This window comes from Gambusia affinis, linkage group LG12, assembly GCF_019740435.1.
Source record: "Gambusia affinis linkage group LG12, SWU_Gaff_1.0, whole genome shotgun sequence".
In the NCBI taxonomy this organism is placed as follows: domain Eukaryota; kingdom Metazoa; phylum Chordata; class Actinopteri; order Cyprinodontiformes; family Poeciliidae; genus Gambusia; species Gambusia affinis.
The window spans coordinates 17,699,918-17,717,327 of NC_057879.1; the positions used below are offsets into that span (position 1 = coordinate 17,699,918).

A 17,410-nucleotide genomic window follows, 5' to 3' on the forward strand; every position below is an offset into this window, starting at 1 on the left:
TTTTGTAACATGCTATAATTTATTTATAATTATAGAGTTGGGAGTTGAGTTTACTTACAGAAGACATGGCTACCATGTCTTCTGTACATGTCTTCTGTATGTGTCATTTCTATGACACATAGAAATGACACATTTATATGTGTCATTTCACATAGAAATGACACTTTCTATGTGAAAGTGTCATTTCGTCTTTATTGTTGATATTTTTTCTCGTAATTTAAATAAACATATTTATTCTTTTCATCAAGTGACTCTTAACACTCAACTATAAGAGACAATGCTGAAAAAACTATTGTCTTATATACTTTTACATGAGAAACGGGTGGAAATCTTCACTCAAACTGAGATTCTGAAAATGTCACCAGTTAATCCAGACTTGTTTTTTGCCGATATAGTTCAGTGGATAATGCAGCGCTCTCGGAGCTCAGCGACCAATGGTTCGAGTCCTATTAGAGCAGGGGTGTCAAACTCCAGTCCTCAAGGGCCGGTGTCCTGCAACTTTTAGATGTGCCTCTGCTGCACCACACCTGTATAGAATAATTAGGTAATTAGCAAGGCTCTGGAGAACTGATCTACACAAGGAGGAGGTAATTAAGCCATTTCATTCTGGTGTTTTGTACTTGTGGCACATCTAAAAACCAAAGGACAGCGGCCCTTGAGGACTGGAGTTTGACACCCCTGCATGGACTCGCTTAACCACATAGGACTCTTTTGGAGGCAAAGGGTTGGACTAGATTTCACTTTTAGGTGTACGGGGAGATGAATTCAAATACACTCCACGGTTGTAAATAATGTTGAAAATATTGTACTCTTTTTTTCTTCCACTTAAAATTATGGACTCATTTGTGTTGGTTTATCACAGTCACTAAAAACAATGCATGGTACTTTGTACTTTGTGGCTGCAATTGCTCCTGGGCTGTCAATAATAAGGATTGTTCTACATTTATTTATGAAAGGAGTTAGAAAACGGTTTGACTTGATGTGAAAATTGCTCTGGTGACAATAATCACATGGGATGTTTCCAGCAGATGTAAAGTCAAAAGCTGACATGCCACTCCAGGGTGAGGAGGGTCAGGATCCTCTGAACAGTCACTCTTCCAATGATCTGGAGGAGCTGGAGGATGATGATGACTCCGACAGCAGCAGCCCTCCACTTCCCTACCTGCAAACTCCTGCGCCTGATGGCTGCTGCACACTCGATGGTATCATCTCAACAGGTTTACTTTAAAAAAAAACAACAAAAAAAACTTTTCCGAAACATTCTCTTTAGAAAATTCATAATGCAGGATAGTTATACAGGCCCCACTTCAGATTTGAACCTCATCTGAAAAAGTATTGTCGTTCTCCAGGATTTTGTCAAGCTGGAAAGGACCTCCGTCTCGTCACCATAGCAGCAGAGCCCATTGAAGTCCCAGCAGGCTTCGAGCTAGTCGGTGCCAAGTCTCCCAGCATCCCCGAGCACATTCTGGTGTGTGCCGTGGACCGCCGCTTTTTGCCCGACGAGAATGGGAAAAATGCACTTTTAGGTCGGTCTGCCCTCACGATCTCAGACAGATTATCATTTTTAGTGCTCTTGGTGAAATGAGTACTCGGCGCTGGCCAAACAACTGCACTACAAAACTCAGGTAATAGGTTTAGAAAATAACGTAGTAATTCCTACATTGTTTACTTTTTCTACCAGGTTTTTCAGGAAACTGTGTTGGCTGTGGTGAAAAGGGTTTCAGATATTTCACAGAGTTTTCTAATCACATCAACCTGAAGTTATCCACCCAACCCAAGAAGCAGAAGCACTTAAAATACTACCTGGTGAAGAATTCACAGGGTGCTCTGTGCAAAGGACCCCTTATCTGCTGGAAAGGTAAGGACCTCCTTGCTGAATGCAGGAATTATACATCTGTATAGTATGGCACATAAATGTTCAGACATGTTATTTGAGCTCAGTACGTTACACATATTTTTTTTTGCCAAATTTGAAATAAAATAAAATTTAACTGTTCTACTTAAAAATATTTCTTTTAAATAGCAAAAAAATTAAATGCAGTCATTTTATTTATTTTTTATTTGGATAAACACATCCTATGTCTGAAACATTTTGTGTGCTGGTGGCTGCAGCTGAGATTGGGCTTCATGCAAAATCACTCACGTTTTAGTATGTCTAATTAATAGAATAATAATATTCTTTTATGTTAATCTTTTAAGTAGTTGATGACAGGTGAATAATTTTTGCATATGTACTCAGTGCAAAAACTATTTCTTTAATTTCTCAAAATTAAATAAAAAGCTTCAGGGGATGTTGTGTGTTCTTATTGCTCAAAAACAAAACAGTTAATCACTAATGATGTGCAACAATGTACAGTTTGTCCTCTGCTTGCTTTCCTAGACAGTAAAACCCGGCAGTTTTCCAGCGGCGTCTTGACCTCCAAACCGAGTTCATCCTCGTCTCTGAGCAGCAAAGAAAACGGTGGCACCAGTGGACACAGCTCGTCCCCCTTCTCCCTCTCAGGTGAGGCTGTGTGTTTGCAGCATTAAACTCTTTTGTTAAGAGAAATCTGGCTCAGACTCACAAATGATGCATTTGAGTTCCACTCAAACCTGATATTTGAATGGAGCCATTGTGTTAAATGTGTTGAACAGCTTCCGTCCAGGACTTTGTAAGATTTTCCTCTGGTCTCACCAGTGTGACTCATAATTATTTTTAAGTTCAATGAAATCTATTGGATCAATAAGAAGAATGGAGGAAGGTTACAGCTTTCTGAATGTTTCATGGACAGCCAGATTATGAACAAAAATTCTCACACTTGAACTTTACACAGTGGTTCTGAAGAGTTTCTTCAAACTGTTTTTGTTTTCGCTCTAGATTCCCCGCCCACTCGGATGGCACAAGCTTCCTCTGTCTTTTTTGGCAGTCAGGATCTTGGAAGGGACTGTAGTTTCCTCAAACCTCTGGCCTCCACTCCCGGAAACAAAACGTTGCCAATAGGTAAAGACTGTTTCCCTTGTACAAATAACTTTTTCCCACATTATTAACAGTTCACCTTGTATTTTGATATAAATTTGAATCTTAAAAACACAATTAAATCCAAACATTACTTACACTCGCTGGACATTTAAAAGGACTGAGCAACTGCATCGACCTGTACACAACTGACCCCGTCATTTACGCTGAAAGACGTTGCTTAGATACAGGCAGTTGCTTTATGTGGTGCATCAAAAAGGAGTCGTTGCTGACCACAAGCCAAAGATTAACCTCTGCTTTGGCCTCTTTAGACACACTCCCAAATCAAGTTGCACACACAAACACAGGCGTGTGCGTGCACACCAATCAATATTGGAGGAAGAAACGCTGTAATGATTTTCTTAAGGCCTTGCTACCCATTAGGCGTTTTACAAGGTTGTGATATTGACAAGCAAAGGCTACACATAATGATTGGTGTTGCAGCATCTTGCACGCACTGTGGGTATGAGATGGGGAAAATGTCCTATTGTAACAGACATGCAGGTATAGGAAATCAATAACCCACTGTTAGTCCTGACTCATTTAAATTTATTGTTTGTCCTCTGCAGACAATTACATGCTCAAGGAAAATATGTGCATATATATGCTGAATGGCTTCGGTCCAGGACTTTGTTCATAAGTTCTGGACTTGCCTATGAAAACTAGTGTTGATTTTTATTTAACACTATTAAGTTAACAGAAACTCACTGCCATGTTCTGATGTTTTAACAGAGGGCAGAGCTGACGGTAAATGAAGAAGGAGAAATTGTCAAGTGGTTGGTTGACCAATGGAGAAAATAAAAAAACCCACTAAAAGTCCTTTTAAAGCAGATAGAAAACAAGGCTTCAGAAAGTAACTAAAGTCATTAGGCCCTTTCTGTCTGAATATATTAACGCTTTGACATGGATAAGGCTCCATTTTTCTTACTGTTAATTGTTTTATTTAGCAGCTTTTTGCACAACTCACTGCTACTTTATAGCTGATTCAGCAGTCCATGATCATTGTCAGCTTTTTTTTTTTTTTTTTTTTTTTTTGGTACAGGCTGGGTGTGACTTGAGTGTAAATAGTGGGAACAGGTGCAGATGAGGTGGGTGTGTTAGCTAAGAGGCAGGGTGAGGACTTAATGACTGAAAAGTGCCTCAGATTCCTTTAAAGAAAGGAAACATGGTGAATTCCAAAAGGTGTAGGAATCTTTCAGCCTCACCATAAATCCAGCTTTGCTTATTCTAAATTTCATTAGTTTTGCCTGGGGAAACCTGGCAGTTTAGGTTAGTGCACTATCCAGTTCTGCGACGCCGATCCATGCAAGCTTTAAAGTATTTATTTTACACATGTAGGGTCTTGTGAGAAGAGTGACAGGACATGAAGTCATGTCAGCGTGGAAAATGTTGACAAACCTTTGCCTAACAGGCTGTAACAGAGCGTGAGACCCTGACCTGCAGGCATGGGACTGCTGCTTGGGAGTATGGTGACCATCCCCCACCTTCCCTCTGACATTGTGATGCAAACTGTTGATAAGCTAAACCCTATTTCTGGTAAGCATTTTATGCAGGAAGGGCCTCCATATCATGCTAATTATGCAGCTCTAAAAGAAATGGAATGATCTGTGCAATGACTATGCATTATGTTACCATTAAGGAGTGAGAATGTGCTTGCAGCAGTACTCCAGTGCCTTGGAAAAGCACTCACAGCTCGTGGACCTTTTCACATTTTACCACTTTACAGCTGAATTCTCAGGTCAAATGAATTTTCAGGCGAGAGAATCAGCTGGCAGGGCAGCTTTTAGTTGTTCTTCCTCCAATTTTAGCCCTTAAAGGAAAGTGGCATAATTGTTTAATCTGTTGAGAGAAAGATGGTAAACATTTCAATGCAGACACTTTTGTCAGATGAAAGCATTTTGTAGTGGGATCAAAAATAGCAACAATCTTTCAGTAAAAGCATCCTGCTCTGGGAGGCTTTTCTTCAGCAAGTTAGGGAAGTTTGTCAGAGTCAGATAACGCAGGAAGAAATCCTGTTGGAAGCTTAAAACTGGGGCAGAGTTTCATGTTTCACCTGGAGAATAACACTGAACATATTTTCAGAATGGTTTAGAACAAAGCACAATCATTTGTAAGACGATTATTGAAAGTCTGTCAGTACCTAAAAAACGATTATTGTTCACATCCAATTCGCCTGAGCTGGAGCTACTTTGAAAGAAGATTGCACAAACATTATAGTCAGTGGAAAGCTAATAGAAATATAACTGCATAAGACCTAGAGCTTTAAATGAAGACAAGTGTTAGGTAAATTGTATTACTAGTATTATCAAACAACAAGTCCACTAAGTATCTATTCAAGGTGATTGAATATATATGCTCACAACATTTTTCAGATTTTTGCTTGTAAATCTCTGAATGGTTTGAATACTTCAGGAAGGTGCTGTATGTGATTTATTAATTTAATGTGCTCTGTGTGCATGTGTGTGCTTGCAGTACCCACGGCTCTTAGGGTGAACGGTCCAACCAACGGCCTGGGTGTTGATGTCCACACTTCTTTGCTGAGCCCCTCACAGGTCTCCTTGGTTCCTCAGGCTCAGGGGTATCGCACTCCTGATTTAGGAGACAGTCCTGGTAGGCCCTTTTTCTTTTTCTCTCTGTTATTTTTCTTTCGTCTTCAGCTTGTCTTTGTTCTGATCTGTGCTATTTGTATGTAACGTTGTTTCTGGTCTCTGTTTGATGATCAGTATCCTCTGCAATGAACTCCGGTCCCCCGAAGAAGCGCCATCGCAGCTGGCATCCCAGCACCTTGGTCCCAGTCCCACCAACGGCTGTCCCTGTGCCGGCAATCCGCCCAATAGTTGGCTCTCCAGGTTTTTTTTCTCAGCCCTATATTTAAAAAAAAATAGATTCTACTTTTGACTAGTATTGCTCTGCAAAGCTTTTTAAGTGACTGTCCAAATGTCTGTCTGTGACCCTGTGAGCACAGTCTCTGTTCTTTTAGAGACATAAATTTTGTCTTTCCCTCCTGTGGCTCTCCATCCCTCCTGTGTGGAGATGATTTTCCCCTGACGTCACATAGCTCCTCTGGTTGTTAAGGATGATTCACTCTGTGGCCATGGAGATAGAGCAGGACTACTTTGTGCCAAAATAATGTTGATAATTTTACTCTTGGGGAAGCTGTCTAGTTATTATGTAATAGGAGTTGACACACAACTGTATCACTCTCCATTATTATTAGCTCCAACAATAAAAATCTGGAATAATCAAACCTTCATTTTTAGTACTTTCTCTCAGTGTGGAAAATCCCACTGCAAGAAATAATAGTTCAAAAATCACAAGGTCAGACATCAGACAGAGTCAAATGAAAGTTGTTTGCATTGCATATTTCAGCAAGAGAGGGATTTCAAAGGTTAATTGGCCCTCAGTATTACAGATCCTCTACCATGCTTTACATCGAACTGATGCGCTTTTCATCATATAAACATGCTCATTTCTTTTTATTAAAAACTTGTTTTCTTTCTCTGACTTTAAAGTATAACGCTTTTAACCGTATCATTGTTTTAAAATTAGGGTCTGCTTTGATCTTTTCTGGGAGAAACATGTAGACTTTTGCTATGTTTCAGAAAAATTACATTTTCTATTTCTTTTTCCTTAAATGTCAAAACAGCAATAACCAAAACAACAAAATAGTCGTTGTATCTGCAGCTGTCAAATAAATGTAATTAATAATCATTTTTATATGTGCGAGCACTGACTCTTTCTTAATTTTCCTCCAGGTTCTGTATTAGCTGTGTCCTCTCCTCAGCCGCTGGCAGCTGGTGTCATTCAGCCCCAGCCTATCAACGCAGGAGAAACGGTCATCGTTCCTGAAAACCTGCTCAACTCTTCAGGCGTTCGTCCCGTCATCCTCATTGGTAGAAGTTTCTTTTCACTCAACTGTTTTATACTAAACACATTCAATCCACTCTGTCAGGCAAAGCAAACACAATGAAACGATGAAATCTGTTGTATTTGTGCATGGAGAAAGCATCTTTTGGAGGATATTGTATGTATGAACACAAACACTTTCTTTCACTGTTTTATTCATGACTATGTTTCTCTTTAGGGCATGGCACTTTACCTTATTTCTATGGGAACGTTGGCAATATAGTGGTGAGCCCCCTGCTGGTCAGCTGCTATAAGAGCAGCCAGCTGACAGAAAAAAACCTGGAGACATTGGGTCTCCACAGTAGCCAGATGCTCAGTGTGGAGATGATGATCCTGCTCACCTTGCAGTATCTTGCACGTTTAGGTAAGCAGCTGCTTGTTAAGTATGTAATTACCAAAAAAAAGAAGCAGCATTCACATCAACTTAATCTGAAAATTACATAGAAGTTATTTAAGTAAATTACTGTAAAAGGCAAATATCTTGTTTCATACATAAATTGCAAACAAAGTGGTATTTTTAAATCTTCAATTCAGCCCAGTTTTCTTTAAAAGTGTTGCTTATTCCATTTTTTTTCTACTGAGGAAATTTTCATCAACAGACTTGGATGCAACTCTCTGTGAAGAGATGATCCAGTCATCTTTAAAGATGACTGGATCATAGCCTATTTCTTGTATCAAAGCTCCTATTTTATAGGCTTTTGTAAAATATTAAGATTTTTTAAATTTTGGATTAAACTTAATAGTGTAAAACATAACATGAATAAACGCTCAAGATATTCAAATCTGCATAATATAACTACTCAATTAATTAACTTTTTGAGGCAAATTATGGGAATAAAATAATTGAATCATCTGAGTGATTTTCTAATTCACTCAGTAAGCAAAGGAACCTGATGAAGTTATTTCTTTATTTCAACCGCCGCTGCAGCTTCAAACCAGATTCCTCTGAGGGAGGAGCTGGAGCAGATCGTCTTAAAGGCCATGCTGTGCTGTCCTGGGAATCCGGCCATCTCCCCATCCCAGCTTCCATGGCTGGCTCGACTGGAAGCGAGTGTCTCCGGGGGCAGCGTGCAGGTCGTGGTAACCCACAATTCTTTGGGGGAGGGAATTTCTGAGTCCCTCCGCTCTCTCAGTGAGGGTCCTCAGCATCAGCAGCGCCTGCCAACCTACGTTGTCATTATATGTGCCTCGAAAATGAATGGCAACGAGTTCTGTGTGCTTGTTTTAGGTGAGTCCTAAAGTACTATTTTTCTCATTTTCACAATCAACTTGCACACAGTTTGTTCAGCTAATTTTAATTCTCGTTTTCCCTTCAGGAAAGTACCAAGCACGCGCTTTAGCTGAAGGAATGCTCACAACCAATGAGTTTCTGAAGGAAATCAGCTACGAACTCATCACAGGGAAAGTTGGTGTCCTGGCATCTCATTTCAAAACAACCTCGCTTGGTAGGTTTTGTTGTCTGCCTGAGAATGTTATTGCTTAAGTATAGAACTATATTGAGTCATGTTATTTATTTATTGAAATAGGTAAACATGTCTAATCTACAAGCTGCTCTTCTCTGTAAGATAAATAAAACAGTTTGAGTGCTTCATTGCACAACATAGAGATGATCCAGGATAAAGAGTCCTGTGTATCAGATTTATGCTCAAGTCGTGCTTGCTTCTCTATGTCATTATGGCCACTGTTTTTACCTTTTTTTTCTTTCAGGGGACAATCTTGACAAGCAGCTCGTCCGATATCAGCGCAGACGGAAAGGACAGGTCATCCAGCCCTTCCAGGGCGATGTCACTGAGAACATCCACTCACAGGAGCCTGCCAGCATGTCACCACCACCAGACACAGGTTGGACTCCTCTGCTTACTAGTAACCTTTATTTTAATTTAATTTGTTTGTTTCTGGCCAGAATTCAGCAGCCATTTGATCACCAAGACAACGCCACTCAATAAGTACCTCAGTGTTTTGAAATTTATTACAATTTCTGGATATATGTGACGGTGAAATCCATAAACATTAGACCATTAATTAGAAGTTAATTATTATTTGTCGTGGTGGCTGGTGGCGAGGGTACACATAATGTTCTCCAAAACAGAGATAAATCCCTCTATCTTTAAAATTTGGCTAAATATACCAAAAGATTTTGTAAAACATTTTCATTGCTGCTGCTAGGAGTAAACTAAGACATCTCCCATGCTAACAAACAAAAACAAAACATTTGACCCAAAAATAAGGCAACCATCTGAGAGCCGTTTTTGGACCTAAAACAATAAATAATTTTCTGCTTCATTTATTAGTTCATTGATTACCATTGAAAAAGAACAGAATTCACAAAAATTACTCTGGATTTGTAATTGAAAAATAAGTCCTGAGTGCTGTCAACTTGGCTATTTTGACCAAACTGTGCAAAACATTTGGACACCAGTGATTTATCTTAAATTTTAAATCTTTACTGTAAATTCTCATCATTTGCACCAATATTTTTGTTTGTATTTCATCATCCTGAATACTACTTAATCAGAGGTTTTTTTGACAATTTTTATTATGTATATTATTTTTCTCACTGTATTTTTTTTCTTAAAGTCATAAATCGACTTCTAAGCTTACATGTAAAATAAGAATCATGTAGTCTTCAGTCTCCTATTCCACCAGGGACAAGGGTGTAAGAAAATGGATGGATGGATGGTCTGCAATTTATTACCTTATAGTGCGTCACTCTTGTTCCCCTGCAGTGGAGCTCCTAAATAGAGTCTTTCAGATCTATCCGGCCCAGCTGACTGTGGCTCGAAGTCTTCTCTCTCAAGTCTGCTCCATCGCTGATTCAGGGACCCAGAATCTGGATTTAGGTCGCTTTTGTAAAGTGGACTTTCTGGTTCTGGTTCCTCCATCTCACATTCTAGTGCACCAGACGGCCCAGCGCATCCGACAATCAGGTAATGTTGCAGAGAAAATGTCTATCACGAAAGCTGTTTAAAAAATTCCTTTCCTTTGAACTGCAGTTTTTATTTAAGATTTCAGTAACACACTTCCTACACTGTTTAGTAAACTATGGAGAAATGTGGAATTATATTTATGTTTTTTCCAAGGTTTTTCCTTGGAAAAACATTTTCCAACACATTTCCCATATGTTGGTAAACATATGGGAAATATTTATTTCCTTCATTGTCATTATTACTTCTCTTTTTTCCCCTCCCTGTCATCCTTTCTTCCATCTTTCTATAATCCTAAACAATCTCCTTCCTCCATCGTCCGCCCAACCATCTCTCTCTCCCTTAATCCCAGTGGAAATTTTCCAGGTTTTCTGGAAAATTCAAACGTGACTCTTGTATTTATAGTTTAAACATTAGCTAAATGAACTCAGGACTATGGCCTTTTGAGTCATTTCAAACATGAAAATGTACAGCTGTATGGAAGCTGTTAAATCACAGTTTTTTAAAGGTGAGTCCTGTTTTCAGTAAACGTCTGTTTTTTGGCTCAGGAGTCCTTGTGGATTTGGGAAATGAAGATACGTCCACAGCCCACCAGAAATCAGAAAAGTATGTGGTGCGTCTAGACGCTGATGTTCACACCAAGATGGAGGCCTTCATGAAGAAAGTGAAGCAAAACCCCTACACCTTGTTTGTCCTCATCCATGACAACTCACATGTTGACCTCACAAGGTAATGAAAAGCTTCAAAGTCTTTTCTAAATATTTGAGAAATCACTTCTTAGTTTGGAGGGCCGACTGTGAAAATAAAGCTGTTATGACTGGAAATTCAACCTTGTCCATCTTAAACCCTAAATAAATCTGAGAACAGCTGCAACAAATGAAAACCAATACTTTCCCTTGACAGCTATTAAACCATGGCAAGTATTGCTATTGTCTATTTCCATGATTTTTAATGCGTGGTAAAGATCTCTGGCACTTGTACTGCATTTAGTGTTTGGGGGAATTTGGATATGCAACTATTTACAAAGTAAATATGTTGCAGAACAGCTGTAATCTAGAGCTAATAAGAGCCAGAGGTGAGGTGACATTCAGAGGAAATATGCATTCATATTAACTCAGTTCTTGTAGCAGGTCAGAAAAGCAGCATAAATCAATGTTTGCTCCACTTAATCAACAGGCTGATTACTGTTAGAAATTTAATCTAAAAGCAATGTATAGACATACATTGCATCTGTATAGACATCCACATTACCTGTTCAAACATTAAATTAATTTTTTGCCAAAAGAAGCTTCAATTCTGGACTACTGTTAATTCAGCAGTCTTTCCCATACTTGTAAACCATAACATATCATTTTTGCATTGAGAACCTTTCTTACACCCAGTTTTATTTGCACCATGTTGTTGGAAATATGGGCTTATATTACTATCTGTTTTTCAGAACGTTGTTTTTTGGACTATCTTCCCTTGCACCAAGATATTCAACAAGAACAAAAAGCTTTGTGCATGTCCATGGCCCAGATCAGACTTGTTTTTATTAAACTTGTTGCATTTTGTAGTAGAAATGTACAGATTCTGAATTTTCCATGATGCACCTTCATCACCAGTGCCCTGTCAGGCTCAGTGTGCCATGGAGAGCTGCAGGGTCTGGCTGACCGGGTGGTGAACTGCCAGGAAGTCCTGGATGCCATGAACCTCTTGGTTCTGCAGGTCAGCTGCTTCCCTTACACCCTGCAGACCCACCAGTCCCGGATCAGCATCCACAATGAAATTCACTGGCCATCCAGTGACCATTTGGTGAGTTGTTTATCCTCACAACATCAGAAAAATATCAAAAACACATTGAAGTAGGAGTATACCAAATAACATTTTAAGTTGTGTCATTCTGTATTTTCAACTAACTATTTATGTAGTTATTTATTTATCATGTAGAACTTTCAGTATCAGTCTTTTTTAAATGTGTCAATTAATCAGTTCCAATTGTTATTATTATGCACTGTAGTATAGTTGCTTTCTCAGTTAATCCATTTATCCATTATTCTGTTTTGACATTATTTTTAAATTATAACCATTATTCATTAAATTAAAATTATTATCTTCCTTTTCAAAATGTTGGTTTTATTAAAATATGGAAGTTATCACTTTCCTTCTGACTAGTGTCCGAAGCTCCTTTACTTGCTAAATTATTAGTGTCATTATTATTATATGGGCTGCACAGAGGCATAGTTGGTAGCCCTGCTGCCTTGCAGTGACAAGGTCCCGGATTCAAATCCTAGCCTATCCTTTTTAAGTAAAATTTTTTATATTAAAAATATTAACTGACTTTGATTTTTGTTTTCTGAATTAAATAATGCCCTCATTTAAAGGTAAGATCTTAATCAATGTTTTTATTTCAAATATATATTTTTTATTTAGCTGATTAATGAAAAACCCTTTGCTGATAACAACAGAATTATGACTTTTCTGCCTGTGGCTCAGCTACTCCACCTGCTGGACTAAAAATATATTCACAGCAAACTGTCAAAGGAAATAGGGGATGCTTTGCTTTTAACTCCACAGAATTTAGATTTAAGTGACTGTTTGAAAAAACAAAATACAGTAATACGTGGTAAGGAGTTTTCTGGCCATTCACTTTTATTTTGTTGTTATGAACATTTTTTCCAGCAGAGGGAGCAACCTCCTCATGAGTTGGTCTACTTTGGCCTGAGGGACTACAGCTGCTCCCTGCAGTGGGGCGTGGCCAGCCCCATCCTGCGTTGTGATGATGCATTTGAGAAAATGGTTCATACTCTCTTAGAGAGGTAAGGTTGACACCAAGGAACAGTTTCTCTTAAAAACCTGAACAATGAATCATTATAATCAGCTAAACTCTCCAACATGGCTCCCAGACATCCACACCTGCACAGCATGGTGATTCGCAGCTACCTGCTGATTCAGCAATACACAGAGGCCATGATGGCCCTGACCTCTTCCCCGTCCCTGAGGGATCACATAACCCCAGAGACCCTGGCCATGGTGGAGGACCTGATAAACGCTCCGAGTCGAGAGGGCTCCCAGGGCCGCGGCCACATGCTGCTGGTACGCGTCCCCTCACTGCAGCTGGCGATGTTGGCCCGAGAGAGACTGGAAGATGTGAGGGACAAGCTGGGATTGCAGCTGTGCTTCGCAGTACTGCTAGGAAGTCCAGCGTCTGAACTCAACCTGTCCAGAAACTTCATCAACTTCCTCAGGGTGAGAAAGCATAAGATTAGAGTCACTGTTTTTCTCTTTATGGCGGCTTGTCAGAGCCAGATGCTGTTGATGCTCAATGCAACCCAACATGCATGAGTATATTTTTCACATTTTGAGTTCCCTACTTTATAATGGTTTGTTTCGGTTACCTTGAAAATTGGACTACAACATTTTTTTTCTTTTCCACTTTGTCACCTTGCATAAAACCCAGAGGGGGTTTGGGTTTTGCTTCAGCAAACTTTCCTCAAGTTCAAGGAAAATGGCAATATTTGAGATAAATTGTAGTTTAAAAATAAACCTCTAAGAACCCAGTAGTTGTGAAAGGTTATAAAGTTAAATATTTTCTTCATATTCCTCAGATAAAACTGGAAATATTAAAAAGTTATGAATGCTTGTGTTTATGTTCTTCCTTTTGAATTAATCACTTGGTAAACGAAATGGGTGTTTTTTCTGCCGCAGACTTGGAGAGGCTGTCAGAATGAAGAGTGGGTACCACACACGTATGAGGATCTAGAGGGGCTGCCTTGCATCATCATTCTCACAGGGAAAGACCCACTTGGAGAAACCTTCCCCCGGTAATCACACTCTTCACACATAAAGCTGTGAAACACGCCACAGATGGCTGATTTCCACTGTGGCTTTGATTTAGCCATGAATCAATGTCATGCAGTTTGTTTTGACTTAAAATAAATCCGTTTTAGTGATTTAGAAAATTGATTTTCATAATTTCGGTTATATATTTTAGTTTTAAATCACTTTTCAGAATAAAAGTCTTATAGAAAATTAACAAATAAAATATCTAATCTTCACAATTCTGACCCTCCAGGTCTCTGAAATATACGGACTTGCGTCTGATAGACTCCAGCTACCTGACCCGTACCGCCTTGGAGCAGGAGGTGGGTCTTGCCTGCACCTATGTTTCTCTGGATGTGGTCCAGGAGTCCAAGACTTCTACGGCTCCTCGGGAATCAGATGGAGAGAAAACTACAGGCAGTCTGAATGACGGGGATGAGCTGGAGAGACCTCAGAGCAACGGCAGCGCTGCCACCAGAACATCTGGTGAGTCTCTGAGAAATTCTGGAATGTCATGTTAAAGACACAAACTCTAACTACATCTGGTGACAGAAAATAAACTGTGACAGATTTGGGATATTTCAATAAGTTTTGCGAACCATTAGACATTTTAAAGCTCAACATTTTATATTCTAGTTTTTATTTTCTGTTTCTCTCTACATCCTCAATAAGGCTCGCTGGCGGAGAACGGAGTCAGTTCATCTGACTTGGCCGATTCGTTCCAGAAGCCCTCCACTTCCACCTCCCAACCCGAAGGCCTCGTCACCTCAGATGTGGCCACACTAACTGAAGGATTCAAGCAAGAGTGTGACTCTCTTGGAAGCCAGCTCTCCTCCAACCCTCTGAAAGCCCCCAATGCCCCTCCATCCAATTACTCTAGCTCCTCCTCATCCTCCCCCTCCACCTCTTCCTCTTCCACACAGAGGCCCAGCCAGTCCACGCAGTGCGGACGAGCGTCCAAGTGCTCCAGGGTGTCGCCGCGAACAGTCATCCTGTCACGGGCAGCGTACAACCTGCTGTCGGGGGAGTCGGGGAGTCAGCTGAGCTCCTTCTCACTTCTGCCTCACGCAGATGTGTCCTGGAGCAGTCCGCTGAGGCCTCTCATCACACAGAACCTGCAGGGGGCAGACCAGAGCCTGTACTACCGCCAGTGGACTGTTGCTAGGCAGCATCACGCTGATTATGAAGCACCACCTGTGCCACATCCACGACGCCTGCTCCTCAGCGGACCTCCACAAGTAAAATAAACACACGCATGTTCCTTCCAAAGAGGTTTTGTGGAAATGACTGATTTATTTAATAATTTTTTTATTTTATAAAAAAAATTATGAAGTGGCTTGTCAAAAGTTGTAATTGTCATTGAAGATTTAGACATTTTGACACATTTTAGTCACAATTTCTTGTGTTAGTTTATTAATTTGTTGACTTCTGAAGCCAGTTTGTTACCAAATCACATAACATATTACAGATTTTTATCTGTAAAAAAATGGAAAACCATGAACCTTTTTCATCTGACTTCACAGCTGTGCATATATGTGTATTCCTGCACATACAGATTTTGCTGGATTATTATTTAAGTACCCAATGACATGATGTGAAAGGTTCAAGGTCTATGAATGCTTCTGCAAGGTACTATCCCAGGGGCCCATCATGTAAATAAAGAAAAATCTACCAATATTATCTTTAAATTTAAATTCAAATGCTTGCAAATTGTTATATATTCACTTAGACATATGAGAGTTATTTCACAATTACATATATTGTTTTCTTTTCCTTCGTCAGGTGGGAAAAACCGGTGCGTACCTGCAGTTTCTACGCATCCTGTTTCGTATGCTCATTAGACTGCTTGAGGTCGATGTTTATGATGACGGAGAAGATGAGGAGGCAGGTGAGAATCACTAGGACCTTTGTATTTCTTCTAATGATTTTCTTATTTTTTTCTTCAAAAATGGTGAGAAAAATGGCAACAACTACATGTGAATTGTTTCTAACCGTCATTCAGAAGGCATATGGAGTTTTCATTTATTTGTTATTTGGGGAATAATACCAAGTTTGAAATGAACAGCAGCATCCTTAACCTGGAATTAAAATATTTTTTTTTTCATTTAGAAGTATACTCAAACATCAAATGACAGTCAAAAGCTACAGATTGTCCACTAATTTGTCTAGGGGATGTTATTTTTCTGAAAGATGCTGTTCTCAGGTGATAGATGCACTTAGATATTGACTGTATTGATAAGTTTGATGTCCAGTAACAAAGACTGAAAGAAATCTCAGTAAAAATCACATTAAGATAACTGATGCTCAACTTTGAACCACTTGTTAGTGTTTAAAAGCTGCTAAACAGAGATTCACCAGATTTTTGTGAAAGCTTTTTGATTGTAGGGATTTGTCTTCTTACCAATTTTAGCCAGTTACAGTTTCTTTTTAGTAAGTATAATATTAGAAGATGTATATCTATCATGTTGAATTACAAACCGCGTTTGAAAGCTCAAACATATATAACACAGGCTCCCACCATGCTGTCGGGTATCACTAACAAATGTTTTCCCCACTTTCAACTCGCAGAAACTACAGATGCTACGACTCCAGCAAACACACAGTGGCCCGACATTGAGGATATCCGAAAGCTGCCCTTTGACCCTAATCCCAGAGATCCTAAATTCAGGAAGGCCAGCCCGGTTTACTCTGATAAGATGCCAAAGTTATTTAAAGGTCAGGAATCGTATACTGAAAGAGTTAAAATCTTTAATTTGAAAAGTGTTTGCAATGTAAGTGCTATACTGTGCTTTAAACACATGCAATGTAATTTGATAGCAGAGTTTAAGAAAGAAGGAGAGAACCAAACACAAGGCAAGAGAGTGACCAAGTCAATACGTCTAGGCCGGTTTGCTGCCCACAATGCCTTTCACCACTGTGAACAGTGTCATCAATACTGTGAGGCAGTTCCTACTACACAGGTGAGCTACATACAGATTCCTTCAAACTGTCATGATTAATAGACATCTTCTAAAATCTTCTCTCTACAAATAATGAATTTGTGTGTTATAGCTGTCGGAGTGCTCCTTACACGCTTTTACCTTCTGCTCATCCATGCTGGGAGAGGAGGTCCAACTCCAGTTTTTCATTCCTAAAGCCAAGGAGCAGCACTTTGTTTTCAGTCATCAGGGGAGCCATCTGGAAAGTTTACGACTGCCTCTCGTCTCCACAAAGGTTTGATAATCTAGTTGATGGATAAAAGAAGTTCAATAAACAAATATGTCATCAGCATAATGTACGATCAAAAAAGGTCTTACATGGGGAGAAATTGTGATACCATACTCATTTGTCTTTATGCTTTTGCACAGGACTCTGATCTTTTGAAGAGTCCAATCTTCACCCCGACAACGGGACGCCAAGAGCACGGGCTGCTCAACCTCTTCCACACCATGGAGGGCGCCACTCATCTGCACATCCTGGTGGTCAAGCAGTTTGAGATGCCGCACTACAGGAAGTACTGGCCCAATCACATCCTGCTTGTCCTACCAGCAATGTTCAACAGTGCCGGAGTTGGTGAGCGACTTACTGTCTTAACAAGTCCAGTAAACTTAGAGTCTGTGAGAAACACTTTCTTCCAATACCGATAAATATGTCTAAAAGGCCTTAAATTAAAATTTTAGATTGTATTTAACTTGCATTATCTTGTTGTTCATCACTGCAGCAGTGAGTTTGGGAAATTATTTGTACCTCACTTACTGTCCTCTTCAATAAGTCTCTTTGGACCCTTTCTTTTCTTGATAAATGT

The 17,410-nt window shown here is 39.6% G+C and overlaps 1 protein-coding gene across 10 annotated transcripts in view; it reads left to right on the forward strand.

The window, feature by feature from the left end:
- greb1l (GREB1 like retinoic acid receptor coactivator) overlaps positions 1–17,410 on the forward strand; it is a 60,616-nt gene that overhangs the window by 37,330 nt on the left and 5,876 nt on the right. For 2 of the 10 annotated variants that reach the window (XM_044133969.1, XM_044133968.1), the window contains exons 4-28: positions 1,026–1,217; positions 1,350–1,526; positions 1,682–1,858; positions 2,357–2,503; positions 2,858–2,980; positions 5,468–5,605; positions 5,719–5,844; positions 6,751–6,888; positions 7,080–7,265; positions 7,830–8,129; positions 8,218–8,346; positions 8,609–8,743; positions 9,628–9,828; positions 10,374–10,554; positions 11,430–11,619; positions 12,487–12,623; positions 12,711–13,053; positions 13,513–13,628; positions 13,880–14,112; positions 14,299–14,864; positions 15,409–15,514; positions 16,195–16,341; positions 16,444–16,586; positions 16,678–16,839; positions 16,974–17,178. In XM_044133969.1, coding sequence (XP_043989904.1) covers positions 1,026–1,217; positions 1,350–1,526; positions 1,682–1,858; positions 2,357–2,503; positions 2,858–2,980; positions 5,468–5,605; positions 5,719–5,844; positions 6,751–6,888; positions 7,080–7,265; positions 7,830–8,129; positions 8,218–8,346; positions 8,609–8,743; positions 9,628–9,828; positions 10,374–10,554; positions 11,430–11,619; positions 12,487–12,623; positions 12,711–13,053; positions 13,513–13,628; positions 13,880–14,112; positions 14,299–14,864; positions 15,409–15,514; positions 16,195–16,341; positions 16,444–16,586; positions 16,678–16,839; positions 16,974–17,178 — 4,698 coding nt within the window. The remainder of the gene's footprint in view (positions 1–1,025; positions 1,218–1,349; positions 1,527–1,681; positions 1,859–2,356; positions 2,504–2,857; positions 2,981–5,467; positions 5,606–5,718; positions 5,845–6,750; positions 6,889–7,079; positions 7,266–7,829; positions 8,130–8,217; positions 8,347–8,608; positions 8,744–9,627; positions 9,829–10,373; positions 10,555–11,429; positions 11,620–12,486; positions 12,624–12,710; positions 13,054–13,512; positions 13,629–13,879; positions 14,113–14,298; positions 14,865–15,408; positions 15,515–16,194; positions 16,342–16,443; positions 16,587–16,677; positions 16,840–16,973; positions 17,179–17,410) is intronic. The other 8 variants (XM_044133970.1, XM_044133972.1, XM_044133973.1 and 5 more) reach the window with 8 other exon arrangements.